General features: G+C 34.4%; 1 protein-coding gene across 6 annotated transcripts in view; it reads right to left on the bottom strand.

The window, feature by feature from the left end:
* NEK10 (NIMA related kinase 10) overlaps positions 1–17,560 on the bottom strand; it is a 115,910-nt gene that overhangs the window by 12,756 nt on the left and 85,594 nt on the right. For 3 of the 6 annotated variants that reach the window (XM_040589433.1, XM_040589435.1, XM_040589432.1), the window contains 5 exons: positions 8,533–8,633; positions 5,381–5,491; positions 2,749–2,851; positions 1,297–1,349; positions 1,157–1,212 (listed from right to left, as the gene is read on the bottom strand). In XM_040589433.1, coding sequence (XP_040445367.1) covers positions 1,157–1,212; positions 1,297–1,349; positions 2,749–2,851; positions 5,381–5,491; positions 8,533–8,633 — 424 coding nt within the window. Of the gene's footprint in view, positions 1–1,156; positions 1,213–1,296; positions 1,350–2,748; positions 2,852–5,380; positions 5,492–8,532; positions 8,634–13,911; positions 13,950–16,530; positions 16,580–17,560 lie in introns of those variants that run through there. The other 3 variants (XM_040589436.1, XM_040589434.1, XR_005827290.1) reach the window with 3 other exon arrangements.

Below are 17,560 nucleotides of genomic sequence, written 5' to 3'. Positions count from 1 at the left end.
TTCTTATTATTTTCATAAATTGTGTGGTGATGTACACAAAATATAAAATCTTGGGAGCTTGTGATTAGGACAAAAATTAAAATACTTAAACCCACTTATAAACAAATTTGTTAGACCTCATGGTTGCACAAGGGATCTATAACATGATTCAAGTAGACCCTGAAGGCTTAAAGAGTGAATTCTTATTTTACTTTGGGAGTGCTGAATCATGATTTTTCGATACTTACAGCTGGCAACTGCAAGACATTTGTAAGCTGGAATTCCATTTTAATGAGTAGCCTATAAAAATATTCAGACTAACATTTGAAATGTTTCAAGCTAGAGTCAAGCCATATCAAAAGGTCTGCACAGCTAATAAATAACTGAAAAATACTACCGAGGCACCAGGAACTATAAATTCTGAAAACCTCTTAGTATCTTTATTAGGGGGAGTCAGGGTGGGTGTACGTTTCTTCATTTGGTTTAGAAAACCTAACTGCAGTCTCCTAGGCTTTTAAATGTTGATTAATGCAAAGACAAGGAACAGACTTAGTTGATGGAAGTAGTGAACTTTTTTTGCACTTTAGAATATCTGACATGATAAATAACAGGCTAGCAGGTAAAAAGAATGAGAAATGTTAAGCTTATATTTTTCATGTATTTTCTTTCTTGTGTTCCTCAAAGGTTTCCTGCAGGAATGATATACTACCTCCAGTACAAGGCATTTGCCTAGTTTCAAAGACCATTAATTTTTTTTTTCATCCCCTGCACTTCTGGGCTAGCAACCATTTATTCTGCTTGTTGTGCAGTACTCAAAATATTTTAATAAATACGTCAGTTTCATCCTTTCAACCCTGTAACGGTAGAGTATTATACTAAAATACACTTCTATTTAACAGAGACTTCTGTTCAGCTGTGGTTTTATATGGGAAAAAAGTGAGGATATTGCTGCCAAACTTGTACCACTCTTATCATCTGAGTGAATAGATGTGGTCAAAAAAATCTGATTAGATTATATGTCCCACGTACATTTCTTCCAGTCCATGCAACCACGTATTATAATAAACCACGTATTGCACTAAGTTTAAAGTGAAATTGCAATCATATAAACAGGCAGATGATACATTTGGTTTTAGCACATCATAATTAACTTTTTCTTTTTAAATTGAAGACTCACCTGTTAGACAAGACATTGTAATAACCACTTTCCTCCAGAACGTCTTCAATTAGAGTCTACAAGATACAAGAAATTCATTTCAGCAAATTATCTTTATTAAAAGTAATAAATTAATACATACAGGTATATTTACAGCTTACCTGCAACTGTTCATAGGTCATCCCTTCTGCTATGTCAGAAGTGCCAACGATACCTGAAAGTAAAGGCAAGCAATGTTATCCTACTGGATTTTAGGTTTATGCTTATCAGTTTCTTAGTAATTCCACTACATATATAATGACAAGATAGATGCTTGATTATCAGGAGCTTATTCCATTGACCACAATGACCACCTGCAAAGGTGAGGGGGCATCTTATGGCATGCTGTGATGTTATCACGTTATGGAAGAGATCTACCTGATGGAAAATATTTTAAATACTTAATGTAACAGAACACAGCAATGCAACTTTCTTATTCTTCGCCACTTTCCACTATAAATTGTAAGGACACATAGCCAGCAGCAATCTGTGAGGACAAACATATTCTTTGCAGGTGAAGAGATGCAAAAATTGCAGATATTTAGCATACGAAAAAATTGCATTGTTGACTCCAGGATCAAAATAAAGCTCATATTTAAATTATTTGTTAGGGACTCATTTCCTACTCAAATCACACTTGACACCTAGTGTTATTTTTGGTTTTTGCAATAAGCTGTGGAACTGATATGCTAGTTTCAGCAAAAAGGCCAGCAAAACCAAAGTCTCTCACCCTACTTTCTGCCACCACAGTTTTTAATGTAACTATGTCTTCTAGTCCATGGATTGTGACATAGGTTTTCTTGTATATTGAAGAATGGAAATGGCATAAATACCAAAATACAGGCTGTACACTTCCCTTAAGTCCATTGCACAGAGGGGCACACGATGAAATAAGTCTCTGAACGAGGAATTTGGTTCCTCACCCTGGATGATGCCAGTGATGGTAGCTTTGATTAAAGACGGAGTTCATTATTTGTCATACTGAGTGTATCACTAGTCCAAAGTACATTTGACACTATCTATTCTCTGACGTATTTATATATTTACATCACATAGATGTGGTATAGCACAGAGCATTTCCCTCCTCAGGTTTGTAGGACTTGATCTAGCCAGGTAATTAAATCATCCCAGTATAACTGTTTCAAATATGACAGAAGAACAACATAGGGTTTAAATAGAGTTTGCTTAAAAATCACATTGAAGGACAGGTAAATCCTAAATTTGACATTTTCAGTTACAAACACTTCTATTGATTTGCATGGATGAACCCATGTGTTATTTACGTCTCTGATATTTCTTTATAATGCCAAAGTATACTCTCTTAAATTAGCAGAATGTTCCATCAGCAGAAAACTGCTTATCTTACCCAGAATTAAACAAAAAGAAACAAACCAGCAAAAAAAAAACCCCGATAATGAAAATCAGTATAGTCAACATTACTGTCTTTAAAGACAGATTTTAGAGCAGCAATTCCTTCTGCTTTGTTAACATTAGAAATATATATAGACATATATAGAGAAATAACATTATTAGAAATATATATGCCGCTACAGAGTTTTTGTTGCTTTCTTTACCTTTTCTGTCATCCGGAAGCAACATATTTCCACCTGAAGAGAGAAGTGGCCAATCTGCTGTGAAGAAGGTGGGCTCAATCAATTCAGGAGAACCTTGCAGCAGCTGGAGAAGAACAGAAATAAAGGGCATGGGGTGTGTGGGTGTGTGGAGCAAAGGACACCTGAAGCCTCCATCCTTCCCATATTCCAAAAATTCAGACTTCCGTGAGGCATTTTACCCTTTCCTATGTTTCCCAGAACAATCGGAAGTCAAAGGATATTTCAATACTTTTTAGATTAATGAAAATGTGAACACAATTATGAATGTCCTACCTTCTTCTCTCTAGAAACACTGTCTGAATATTGAAAGCTGTCAATCTGCACTTAGTATAAAGCAATGAGTTCTTTAGATTATCTGAATAAAACATCATAAACTATACATTTGTGTGAAGATAAACAGGGAAGTGTATTCCCTTGAACATAGGACAGAAACAGCTGCTGACTCTGGTTTTCAAAACTGGGGCTTCAAGTGAAATTGTTTAGTCCATATTCAAGTGATATAATTCACATTAGAGGGATCTCAGCACTTCTGAAACCTGAAATAAGTTCAGCTACTTGATTATGTGAACAAGGATACTAACATAAAACTTAAAAACACATAGTTTTGGAAGTATCTACTGGTAACAACTCTGACATGAAAATTTCTTTATGGGTAGGAGAGAAATTCCAATTATGCATTCCTGCAGCATGTTAACACTTTTAAAGTCACAGAAACTGAAGAATATCTGTTCTTGGAAGACCTTTACCCCCATCACTGAGCAGTGGAGGAATCTTTCTGCCTGTTATTCTAATTAGCTTTTCTAATTCAGGGTAGTTAAAAACCCATGATTTTTAAACTTTGCAGAAATTGCACAACCTTATATCAACACTTGCCGGAAGAATTGCTGTAGAACATAATTCTTTTCTCTGTTTAGGTATTTCCTATTACCTCCATATGATATCCATGTTTACCCAGCATACTTATGGTGATGATTTTGGTAAAATATGTACCATTTATTCACTGATGCTTATCAATTTTCCATTCTTTATAACTGCACTTTTTGTTGTTGCTTTCTTTTAATAGTTTCTATAACCATTTCCTTCAAGGTAGAAATGCCCAGAATTCCATTCAGCATTTCAAACATCTTCAATTTACTACCATTTACTTTTTAAATACTGTATTTCTTCCATCTTCTTCGGGTTTAAATCCAATAGTTTTGAAGCTAACTGAATTTTACAGTTGATAACTTATATAAATTTATAAATAAATATGTTACTTTATTTCTGGGCATTTGAAAATTAGGTTAATTTTATAACAAACACTGCCTTTTTCTTAGCATAGTTTTGGGCATCCTTTTCTGAAAACATCAGCTTAATACACAATTAGCAAATATTTCCTTAGATTTAATGCTATAGCTGAAATACAGGAATTGTTTAATGTAAATGCCAGCTTGATTTACAGGACAGCAAACTGATAAGAAACCAATGGCTCAGAGAGATGCATCTTTAACTATCTTTCAAATCTACTACCACTGTAAACACTAAGTAGCCACCTTCCATAGACCTTAAGCATCTCAGACTATTACAGAAGTACAGGAAGGATTTAGTATTTGGGGTCAGTTCATTCCATAGCAAACAATGGCTTAGAAGATTCCACAATTCCGTGCAAGTAGGTGACAATCGAATTAGGTTACACATGAATTTGTATGATAATCATCTTTGATTATGATTGATATATGATAAGAATCATATATCAATGATTCTTAATGATAAGAAATCATCTTTGTCATCAGATTTTAGATACAGTAACATACCTAGTAAGTGCTTTGTCGTCAATTCAAAAATTAAATATCTTAGCTTCACAGTCTCCCACAGTACACAGATGCTGGGGATGTAATTTTCAGATCCTCTGCTGACTACAGTTTTCTCAGGAGATTTTGAAGGAACTTTTAGAAATTCTGACATTAGTTGTTAGCTCTTTGTTGGAGACTATCCAGCATGTAATTGGAAAACATGCAGGCATGGTTCTTTAGTCATGTCATTCTTGCAAATCTGCAGTATTTTTAAACTGGTGACACTAAACTGTTGCTGACATACTATGCAACAACAGGACAAGGTATGCTATATTCAAGACACTCTGAGACAGTGCTTTCTTAAAATTCATAGTTTCAGTAGGAATACATTCCAAAACATAAATAATATTGGGAAACTAATAACAAATTAAGAAGTACTTACATAAATTAGGAGCTTACATAACATCTATGAGCCTTTGCCACAAAAAAGTTACATTTTCCTTCCTCTTCTGTTTTTGAGCTATGATAACATGAAGTCTGGTTTTGCATATTAGCAGCTAGCAGGTCCTTTCTATTTACAAAAAAACATTCTAATAATCTGACACCAACTTGACACCAATCTGTAGAAAATGCTTACTTAAGAAGCCTCCATGTTTTTGAAAGAAAGAATAGCTAGACAATAGCTAAATTCTATTTTAGCTATATTCTAAATATTTCCTTTTAAGAATGGAATCTTACAGCCATATTTGTGTTATATTGCTATAGCTTAGTTCAAATAGAAGAAGAGACAAAGTCGACCACAGGTAATTGGAGTACTAAACCTTTTTCATTTCTGATTTCAGATTACAAGGGTTGCTCTGCTGACCAAAAAGTGACTTCTTGAATCTCTCAATGATTCTCCTTTTCAAGTTGCACTGCAAAGCTGGAGGAAGCTACATGAAACAAAGAAATAGACATTTTCACCACTCAGTTACACTGCCATAAAGATGACCTAATCAACAGTACTGTTACTGAAAAAAAGTAGCTACGCTGCAAAAAGAAACAGTTGTATTTAATCGCATGGTGACAAACAATGGTACTTGATTTAATGATGTATTATATCCTCCTTAGTTTGCCTGTTCTGTTAGGTTTGGCATATCATATAACTCAGTCCCTCTAGCCTTGAAGGTTAAAGGTCATTATAAGAAGCCTAATACAGGGAATAGTGCATTTGCCTCCCTGATCAAAGTGCCGGTACTTGGGACATTTTTCTACAGATTAAACCCATAGAACATGAGACCAGATTTCATGTCAGCTATCATGAGTCACACCAGCTGAAATTAATAGAACTTCAAGAAGCTTAGACCTTCATACAATATGTGTGTAACAGCTTCAACAGGCTCTTTCAGGGTCCTTATGTACATCATCAATACAATTCAGAATGTCTCCTCTGCTAGCAGCTTCCTGTGGGAGGTAATTTACATTTCGCTTCCCTAAAAGCAAACCTGATTTTGTATACTTTCTCTCCTGTATTTTTTTGGTTGAAAAAATACATATCTTTCCAGTATATTTACAAAAGAAAAGCACAAATCATACTTTATTGTGTTTTAAATTTTTCAGTAGAGGGTTCAAAGGAAGTCTCTTCCTTTGCTCTTTTGAGATTTTAAAATCATTTTTATGCTTTACCGGTAAATGTAAAACTTCAGCTGTTGGTCACAGCAATGACACCAACCCAGTCTGGTGACGATTCTATGGTATGTACTACACTTTTGGATCTCCTATGCTGTTTCTGTACAGTAGCTTATACTCTCAGACAGTGTTGTAAAACTATGATTTTCTACCATTTAGTATACACTTATAGTTGCATCTTTGATGTAAATTCACAGTGCTGCTCCACTGAACTCGGGAAGCTTTTTGACTACTCGAGGAAGGTTTGCCCACTAATGATTCACATTCAAACACTGTCACAGAACACATTACAAAGACTTTTTTCCCACTGGAACAAATTCCTGCTCTTAGACAGCTATATGTCTGGAACAACTATACTGGTCTCACAGGAGTCTTGATTTGCTCTGACAAACCAGGGATCAAGGTTACATCCCAAGCATAAAAGACTTTATCAGACAGCTGGTTGCATGCAGGTTTTTGTTAGATAGATATCACTCCCTTTTCATGCAGACATTTTCATGCCAGATGTTGAATGTTCCTTAGCCTGTAAGTAAGTAAAAAAATGATGCCTTAGGAAAGGCCTGAAAGATATTCTATAGACTACATGTCACTGCAATGGACTCTGTGCAGTTAAAGTACCATGGGCATACTGGGATATTCTGAAGCAAAAGTGGTAAAGAGCAAGTCCACTGCTTGAGAAACTCAGAGTAGCCCTCAGGCCCTAGTGTTCAATTTTAGCTTTTGTTTTAATGAAATTGGATGTTGGATCAGGGTAAAAAAAAAAAAAAAAAAAAGGCCCAAGGATTTACATAATGCTTTTTTAAACGCTTTCTCTTACATTGTTTTCCAGAGATTGCTCTGCTTTTGTTCCCATGGAAACTGGATTGGGAACAGCTGGCAGCCAAGAACTAACAGTCAAGAACTCTCCCATGTAAACCTCAGTTTAGAATTGTCAGCTGAAATATGTAACAGAGTTTTAGAAAACAGCTATGTAATACAAAAAATATTCTACCTTAGATTTGTAAGAACTAAACAAGCACAGGAGAAGCCCATAGCACACAGTGAACAAGTACAGGTGTGGATCCCGATATCTCTGCCTTCCCATTCTGAAACCAACTGACACCAACAGCCATCAAAGCTGTTACTACTGCTTCAGTGGTCAGTTCTGACCAAGTCTTTCAGTTGCTGTTAGTTCTTAGTTATTGGGCATCCACGTAATGATAACTTGCATAAATTATTAGGCCACTTGAGAAAACCTTCAACACAGAGGACAGGTTCACTGATCACTTTGGACATACTCCTAACACAGAACATAAAGACTGAACTGCCTCATTTCTGCTAGCAGGGGAAGGAGATAATTTCCAATTATTTTAAATAGCAATTATTTACTTTGTCTCTGATAATTTATTTCCTGTATTACCTGTTTGCAGAAGCTTGACAGTTAAAAAAAAACAAACAAACAAAAAAAAAAAAAAACCATGTAAAGACATGTAAAACACACCCACATCCAGTTATACCATTCTGTTCTAAACAAAACCAAGTAAATTTGGTTCAGCAATCTCAAATCCCCTAAAGGTGATAAGACATAATTTTTCAAATATAAACACTTCATTTTGGAAAATAAAAATATGTTTATTTAATAATAACAAATTTTGCAAGTAACTGAATGGCAGCCATCTTTCTGGAGAATAAGTTTTCTGTCACATTTTTAGTTGAGAGTTCAATGCAGATTTATATGAGCTCCATTTTTGCTTTGGAAGCAGCATGAAATATCTTCAACTCTCTCTCACTATGAAACATTTGAACTTCATTGTAAAATACGTCTTAAGTTTGAAAAAGACCTGACATTTCAAAATATTTAACATATTCAGGATTTGAACTATTGCACTAGAAATCCCAAGAAATTATTACTATTTATTGATAATAAAAAATACTACTTAGACATTATTTAGAAATTATTGCTATAGAGGAAAGCATTTTATGTACTCTCAATGTCAGTATACCATATTAAGTCACTTGAAATATTCATATTGCTGGCATGACAGAATGCTGTAAAAATAATTTACTGTACAATCCATTTGTCTGAGGTGAGTCAATGAATTTTTTTTCACATGACTCAATTATTGCCATCCTCCACATACTAATATTCAAGGTTAGTCTTTATTTAAATGATATATTTTTAAAGAATCCTGCCATCTGCAAAAATGTCAAGTTCTGTTGTTTTTAAAGAACAGTGACTAAATTAGCAGCACTTTGCAGTACCATCATTTTGACAACAGCAAATAACTAAAGAGTATAGAATGTCAGAAGCAACAGTAATGCATACTTGAGTGATGAAGATAATTTTGTGCAGCTGAATAAGAATCTGCTGAACAGGGTCACTGATCTGACGCACCTTCCTTTGTGATACAGCAATTCCTGCCGATGCTGTAGATGACAAAAATAAAACCAAAAGGACAGTTCATTTGTTACCTTAATATATTAACAATATAGATTGTTTAAAACCTGTAATTGTAATTATTAAGTTTTAATGACTTGTTTTTTCCAACAGTGTTGGGAACAAGAAAAAGATAATCTAAAAACTTAGAAGATCAGACAATGTAATTGATAACAGGTTTCAAAAGAAAATCCTTTCTCTGACTCACTTCTAAGTTATCCTAAGGGAAAAGAAGTATTAAAGTACCTCACTAATTGTAAAAGTTTTCCCACATTCATTCAAAAGGAAATTTAAAGATAAGCTAAACAAAATTTGCTTAGTCTATGTAAAAAAAAAAAAAAGTTAAAATAACACTCATTTATTTTTTATATATTTTGATGTTATGAAATTAATTTTCATCTTAGGTTAAGAATCACAACAAAATAGCTGATGTGGACCATTTGGAGAACAGATTTATTAAAATATATTGTCGTGTTGCCTTATGTGTGGTGCTTTATCACAGCTGCTTTTAGTTTCCAACATTTAGCAAGAGCATGTTCTCAGAGAAATCTCAAGAAAATGTGCAAGAAGCTATGTATCTCTTGGATCTTCTTTACTTTGCATCAGAAAATTAATAGTTTCTGTTCTCTGTCATAAATTCCTCCTCACCAGAGATCACCCTATCTAAAGGATGTATTGATAGAGACTGTGGAAAGGAGCTTTCACTGGCATTCTCCATGATTGAAACTGACACCATCATAAAGTGTGTAAATGGCATTTTTCATTTTTGGAATAAAAGAACATCAATGCTAAACAAATAATAATGCAGTAAAAAAATTCTCTCTCCAAAAAGGAAAGAATACAGACAATTGCTCTGTATTACAGACTGTATATTGCTTTTGCTTGTAAATTCCATAAAAACAGTAGTGTTGACCTGTGAATATAAGGGAAAAGTGGGGGTTTAAAACTTTTAAACACAAAGCTAATTAAATATTGATAGAAAAACACATGAGGTTAAGCAAACTACAAAATGAGTTTGTGCCAACCGGAAAATACTAAAACAGATACAGTTCCCATGTACTAGCATGTAATGATGAGCTACGCACATACAGGAGTATATGTACACTATATATCATGAAAATTTCACCTCCCTCACCCCTGCCATATTATACGGGATATAAAGTTGGCCTGTCTGAAGAAAAAGAAAACACTAAACAAATTTAGAAATTAAATATTTATCAATTTTGAAAAGCATTGTGTCTCTTAATGTATCTCCACATTGTTTCTATAAGCATTAACATTTCAAGTAGACTTGTACACTAGATAGAAGATAAAATGTTCATGACAAATTACTAAGAGATGATGAAGTTGGAGATTCACAGGAAGAAAATATTGACGCTTTGAGAAAATAATGTTGCTATAAGTTGTTTCTAATATTTTCTTCTAAAACAGATATTCAAAACACCTTTTTTTAAAAAAAAAAAAAAAACAAAACCATTATATTTGACCATTTCCTTTAGCTATTACCTAACAACAGGCACAACAGATATGCACACCCAAATCCACAAACAGTGCACACAGTTTTATATTTTAGTGCCCAACTATTTTATTTGGTATCCAAATGTGATCTTTGCTAAAAAGCAGCCATCATGCCCGATGAGAATGACACTACATTTTGTAGCACAAACTCTGAAGTGAAGAGCCGAGTCAGTTTGGAATTAAAAGGAAAAACATTACTTTAGAATTAAAAATATCGCAGTACTTCAAACACTTAGGGTTCCTCATACAATTTTTGTTACATTCTTGTTGATTTTATTTAGATAAGTGTGAATTAATTACCATGACAAGGAGCAAGAAAGATGAGGTTTTCTTATGAAAATAGTGACTAATTGTAAACCTGTTTCTCTTCCTCTAAAGCAAATCCATGTACATAACATACTTTTCATAGACAAAAGTACTGGAAAGGAAGTCATGCATGAATAGAAGATGGGCTTTTCTGGCAACAAAATAAACTTCACACAGTAATTTTAACCTGTTCATTTACTTCTATGTGTAAAAATCAGATTTTAAAAAAAATAATCTATCAGTGATGTGAAAGTGTTTAGTTCTTGGGATCAAGAATTGAAAACAAAAGCTGAAAGTGGAAGTTTATTTCCCCCACTGAACTACTGTTTGGGACTTAACTACAAACAGCCAATAAATCAGATATGGTCTTGGTCATCCAGAATTTGAAATAGATATACTTGTCCGCTGAGGTACATTTTTTTCTTGTAGTACAAGTAGCTTGATGATTAAAAGACTGTCCTCTTTTCCTGAAGCAAAACTGCCGTAATTTACCAGCTAGTAATATCAAATATCTATGTGATTTGTTTCCTGCCATACTCAATGAGATACTTGAAAAACACTAGCCAAAGACAGCATGATAAAAAACAAAACCTAATTCACTTTACCTAAATGTTACTCATTACTTAATATTTACAAAGCACAGTAAACTCAGTACTAATTTGTGGATATCGTACCTAAAACATTGACCATATTTTGTTGACTAAAAAGCATTATGAACTTAGCTATTGAACTAAAATAAAACACAATAGGTTTTTGGGGTTCCATGGAATAATTTTAATTCTAGCCATAAGAAACAATAAAGAAATAACTGCTGATCAAGCTTTAGGTAATTCAATAGAATTAAAACATAGCAGTAAATGTCATGTATTCTACAAACTTTGCGGATTTACAAAATATAATTCAGATCTTAAACATAACAATTAAACAGAACAGCTTGATTCTGACTTACCTAGTGCTTCTCTATCATGCTTTGCCTGCTGAGGAAGAGTATAGAGCCAAAACTAAAGCAGATTCTTGAATTTTTAGTCCTTAGTTATGATTTTTAAACTCTTCATCTAATTTAAGTCATACACACGGTCAGACTCAGAGATTAAATAAAAGTTTACCAGCAGACCACACTATAAAACACTTAAGTGTATCACTAAAGAACGTAAGTTAACAAAATTAGCTTTCCAAGTTGAGTATTAGATCTGGAAGCTAAGCAAAGAGCACAGGTCCAAGTACTGAACTTTAGCCAGCAGTCCTGTATGTCTCAAATACAAATATTTCTAAACTACACTTCAGAAGCTAATTTAGATCCACATTCTAAAACTTCCTCATTCAAAAACACCTTGAGGATCATAACATCATATGTACATATTTACATCCACCTAAACTTTTTTTTTTCCCCCCCAAAGCAATCTGGTATCAAGAATGAAAATTCTACCAAGAGGGAGGTGTAATCCAAATATCAAAATTAATTAACTCACAACTTAACTTTTATAATTTTTTTTCTTGTTGAATTTCTCTGACGGCAACTTTAACAAAAAGTAGAAGAGACATTCACAAACTGAAGTGCCTAGGGACCAACCAGATCTGGGCTGCACTCTCACAGAAAATGTCATTCTCTATCACAGAGACACAAATTGCTAATAGGATCAGGAAGATAATGACATCAATGCTGTTGTCAGATTTTTTTGTGACAATGCCTTTTGGCAGATGGGTTGAGAGGCAAGTGAAATTCAGTTCAACAGTTTTTCCCTAAGTCTCCTCTAAATAATCCTTAAGAGGAAAAGAACTTTGGCATTTTCCCTGAGCCATTTAAGGAAGAATTTAGGTTGGTCTTTCTGCTCAAGTGGAAGCAACACTGCAGTAATCTAAAATATCATACACCACGAGAACAAGGTTGATTTTGTCTCATTTTCACCTCTCCAACTGTTTCAACACTGCTATATTCAATTCCAAAACAAATAGTGTGGTCTTGCTATTACAACCTAAGAATCTTCAGGTTTTGCTAGGATGCTGATAAAAACTTTACTTCCTTGACATGTTACCTTTCTCATTGCTCCCTGTTCTGTGGTATTTGACCTCTCCTTTGCTGTCGGTGGCTTGTATTATAACACAAAGGCAAAAAAATGACTGCCTTTTCTTTTGTAGGTCTTCTCAGAATATATTTTTTTCTTAATAAAAATATGCTTAAAATAGTATCAGCAAACAGAAAGGACTGAGTAGGACATAGCATGGACTCCCCTGTTATTCAGTGTGTAAAGCTTTTTCTGTTTTCTAGTGTGACAGCAACAATATGACTTAGTAGTCTTGGAGGACCAGATGTAATGTCAGCTTGTAGTGTCTATATGCTTCAAAGACAGCTAGACACCCAATGTCCAGCTAGGAACTTTAGGAGTTCCCATAAAATCCACATACTCCAAACCACTCCACAATTACATTTTTTTTAAATACAGAAGTATAGCATTTTGAGGGGGATGAGGGCACGTGTGTGTGAATAGGCTGCTGAGGACTTGATCAAAACTTGTAAGAGTTTTACCCAAAAGGAAAACATTGCTGACAAAAGATACTGGATTTGCTCAAATTACCCACAGGAGTGAAAATATTGACAAAGGCTAAAGTGTTTGAAGATCACTATAGCTCTGACACATTATGGCTGGATAGTGGGTTTGAACTATTGGTATTATAATAGCACTCTTCAGTAAACAAAACCGAAAACTGCTGCAAGTGGACAGCAAATTTTGATTTGTATGCATAAGTAAAATTCCTAATACAATTTTTATATCAAAAAACTGTGAAACAGACATTTGTATAGATAAAACGTACTTTTTTTATGAAGATCAATATTTCAACAGCTCAAAATAATTTTCCTTTGAATATTATTTAATTCAGACAATATGCATTCTGAAATCACAGCAGATTACAGTATGTGAAGCTTCTCCGTAAGAAAGTATCTCAAATAGAAAAATGTTTCATCAACGATACATTGGTATGTTCTTTTCACAGGAGAAATTGCCTTCAGCCATTGCATTCAGCAGAAGTTTAGACAGGATAATGACCATTAAAATGAGGTATTACCGATTTACTATTGGAATTTGTATTTTTAAAAAATTCCTTAAGGATCTTTCAGATAACATATTTGCACCTGAAATGTAATTATCTCCTTTTATAACATTTAATAATATAATTACTAGGTAATACCATGATTTTTCATATTGCAAAGAGCTACAGCTGGAAAACTATAAAACTGCCACCCTGTCATGAACGAATCCTCTGTTTTCTTAGTGTGGGTCCTGTGCATGAGTGGAGGCACTCTCAAGAGGATATCAACAGGCAGTAAAGCTGGAGAAATGTAAGAGGATGCACTCTATATGCATAAGGAGAATAAGTTTTACAAACCTGGAAATCATTAGGTTTAAGTGAAGTTAAAGTTTGATTTTGTTGCAAGCTCAATATTACCTGGTCGCAGTCTTGATCCTGGACCTTCAATATAATCTCTATTATTATTAAAAAACAAAACAGGTAGTTTTAATTGCATTTGGCATCAATAACTGTAGAGAAAATATCAGTAGCACCTGACTCCTTCTTATGTTTCCTCTAAAGGAAATCTGTCCACAATTGCTAGTTTTTAACTGTGCATTTATAAGGCACATAAAGGCTGGCTTACTCTATGTGTCCAAAATAGCATGACTTCTACTAAATAAAAGCTAGACTTCATTCCTTTCCCTGATCAGTTTTTAGCCTGGAAAGTACAAATACAGTAAACAGGATTTTAATATTTAAAATGCAATAATCCACTAGATTATATATTGGTTTGCATTTGTATATGTTTAAGGACATTTCAATTAACCCATTTTATGGATGGAACACATAAAAAAATTAAGTAATTATTGTCTAGTGCATAAAAAGAGGAGTAATAATGTATACAGTACTAGTAAAGTGGGGGAAAAAATAATACTACATCACCAGGACAGGGATACCTCAATGTCAGAAATACAGATCCAGATGTTTCAATGCTAGCTTGTGCTCTATACTCTACAGAAACACTGTCCCAGCCTGCAGATCCCACTAGCTGAGATAAGCAACAGCAAATGGATACAGACGGATGAGGAACTGAAGGAACCAATAGGAAGTCCTGATGGCTGGCAGCCTCTACAGCCCTAGCATGGCAAGAACTTGCATAGATTTTTTAGGCAGTGGGGAAAACTACAGCTTCAAGGACTAGTTATAAAGAAAGATAAGGAAACAGTTTTACTAATTTTTATGTGAGGGACAGAGACGGACGAAAAAAAAGCATGCTTGCTTCAACCCTCAAGCTTCAGGAGGCTGCCATTACTGGCTGTAGCAGGAGAAAGCCAGTGAGTGACAAGTGACAGACTGGATGGTGATACGAAAGCAAAAATAAAGTCTTGTGTTTGAAGTGATAGAGAAAGTACAACCAGTAAAGAGACACACAGGGAAGGTGGCAACGTTGAAGGTAGGGCTATAGAAATGTTCCTTGCAGCAGTGTTCTGAACAGGCATTTGAATGACTAGAATGCATGTATCAAAACAGAAAGGATGTTGCTCGCATAATAGCTTTATGAACCCAAGCAAGAGTTTTAGCAGCATACATTGATATGAAAGTTTATATATTAGAGGTGTCAGACAGAACACTAAACCTTATTCTGAATGCAAGGACTTTGAGAGATATGCAAGTTAAAGTGGATGCTCAGATGTCATTGGTGAGGATGGATGTTATTTCTGAGAATGATCAAAACCTGACTGAATGGATAGGACTTCAGGTACAGGCAAATTATGACATTCCTTTTAGTTATGTAGTACTCAACTGTATAGCCACATGGCCATGAAAAGATCTTACAGAGATGAGCAAAAATTTAGCATAGACAGAAGGAAATACATCTGGTGTATACAGCTAAATTCATGAATTGAAGCATGATTTTGCAGGTAGATGAGTAAGTAGACATTTGCACATGCAAAGACAAGATGCAGAAGAAAAGACAAGAGAATCAGTGATAAAGACAAGGGAATCAGTTATAAAGCCGTGTGTAACATTCACAGCAAATCAAATAGATAAACTAGTATCCTCAACGATCTTTAAGAATAGTTTCAAAAGACAGGGAGAGAATTAGAAAAGCATAGAGTCAGAAAAGCATGATTTGAAGAAGACAAATATATCACCAATGGTAAATAGCAGATCAAGAAAATAAAGGAACTGTAACTTGGAAGAGGTCATTAAACAGCTTAGTTAAGAGTTGTTACAGCAATATTCCTTAAGTGAAAATTGGATCAAACAGGGTCTGTAGAGAAACAAGGGACAGGAATCAACACCATTATTATACTTACCTAGTTAACTTAAAGGTAAGAGGATAAAATTGTTCAGGAGGCAGATAAAGCCAAGCGTGATTTTGAGGTTTTTGTCAGATGTGAAAGAAAAGCCGAAATGAAGAAACATAGAACAGAGTCTATGAATAAGAGTGGTGCCAAGGAGATCAGAAAAAATAATGGTTGGTCAAGAATGTGTTTAATGTATTTCTGAATAAATAACAAAAGAAAAAGCGAAGACCTTTAGAAGGAAAATGAGGATGGCCATGCCATATTCTGTTTCGGCTTGTTCCCTTTTTGAAAGAAATGAGGACTCCAGAATTCCAAAAATTTATATCTACATTTATACAGAAGGTCTAGAAGAGTTCAAAGGGACGAGATATTACTCTACACCATCAAATGCACAAATACTTTTTTCTATGGAAAAAACAGCTGCTTAAACATGCAAACCAGAAGTTGGCTAACCAACTAATGTCACTTTAAGCTAATGTAGCAAAAGTCCACTTTTAAAACTACCAGTTTAATGACAGCCCTTAAATTACTTACATAAAGCTTCTGCATGCAAACACCCTTTAACGATACCCTCAAGCAGACTGAGTGTCACAGGCTGAGATAAAATGAAGTTGCAATGATAAGTAAAGAAATGGTTCATGAGGGCAATCGTGCAACTGTTGCACTGTGAAATGACCAACCGGAATTGATCATAACAACGATCAATTATGTAATCTATATTAAAATCATAAACCATACCTACCTATTACAAGGTTGTCTTTCAGAAGGACTAAAACTTTGTTTAATTATACCTGAAACAAATGTATAATTATTCTCTCTGCATTAAAAGAACTATATACATACTTGTTAATATTTTCTATTTTCCAGACATGATGTCAAAATAACTTTTAAAAAGCAGTGTTAAACATACTCCTAACCTCCATTTGACTATGGACTTGCTGTTTGATGTATCAAAGATTTGCTTGCGTCAGAACCAAAATCTCAGCCCTGCATAGTATTTTAATAAATACTTTCAGAATTTCACAGAAAATAAAAACGCATGCTGACTAGATGTCCACAGAGGATGTATCTGGATTTGTATTAAATTACTACAGTTAACTGCTACCACTGTGGCCACAACATTGTGTCTAGTCTGGATAAAAAGCTAGAATATTTACCCATTTTCTCAGAGGTCCTTTGATGGGTTGTCTAAACCTTGTTCTAACAGAGTTTTATTGCTGCTACTCTATTAGATAACTACTCAAACTACTGCACATGTAATACCTTACTTCTTAAATAATCCCACTGATTTTGAGACCTTGAGTATGACCAGTTATTGGTCAAACATCCAATTAGCACTAAAACTGAACCCAAACATTTATGCCATTTATTGCATAGTGCCAAAAAACTTGAAGAGAGAGGGGTAATGCTTGATGATATTGATTAATGCACTTGGAAAGCATTGTCTTAAAGCAAGTATTTGTCATAAGCATCTGCCTTAAAACATTCCTGTAAATCATTCCCTGATGATAATTTTGATGTATGAGACCACTCTCTCCTACAAATGGTATTTCATTTTGAATGGGGAATAAGCGTATTTTTAAATCAAAAGATATTTCAGCTAACTGAAGGTCTGATTGGAAAGATTAGGAAATTCTACAACAATTTTCCTGTACAATTAATGCATTTTAATATAACACCCTGCCTTTGTCTACAGGAGATGGGTTTTCCACACTAGTAACATCACAAGCATTACCATAAAACAAGAGCAGTGGAGTGTAATCACTCAAACA

Source organism: Falco naumanni, chromosome 4 (genome assembly GCF_017639655.2).
Source record: "Falco naumanni isolate bFalNau1 chromosome 4, bFalNau1.pat, whole genome shotgun sequence".
NCBI lineage: Eukaryota > Metazoa > Chordata > Aves > Falconiformes > Falconidae > Falco > Falco naumanni.
Note: the sequence above shows the minus strand (reverse complement) of the source record. Positions and strands in the feature narration are given on the sequence as shown.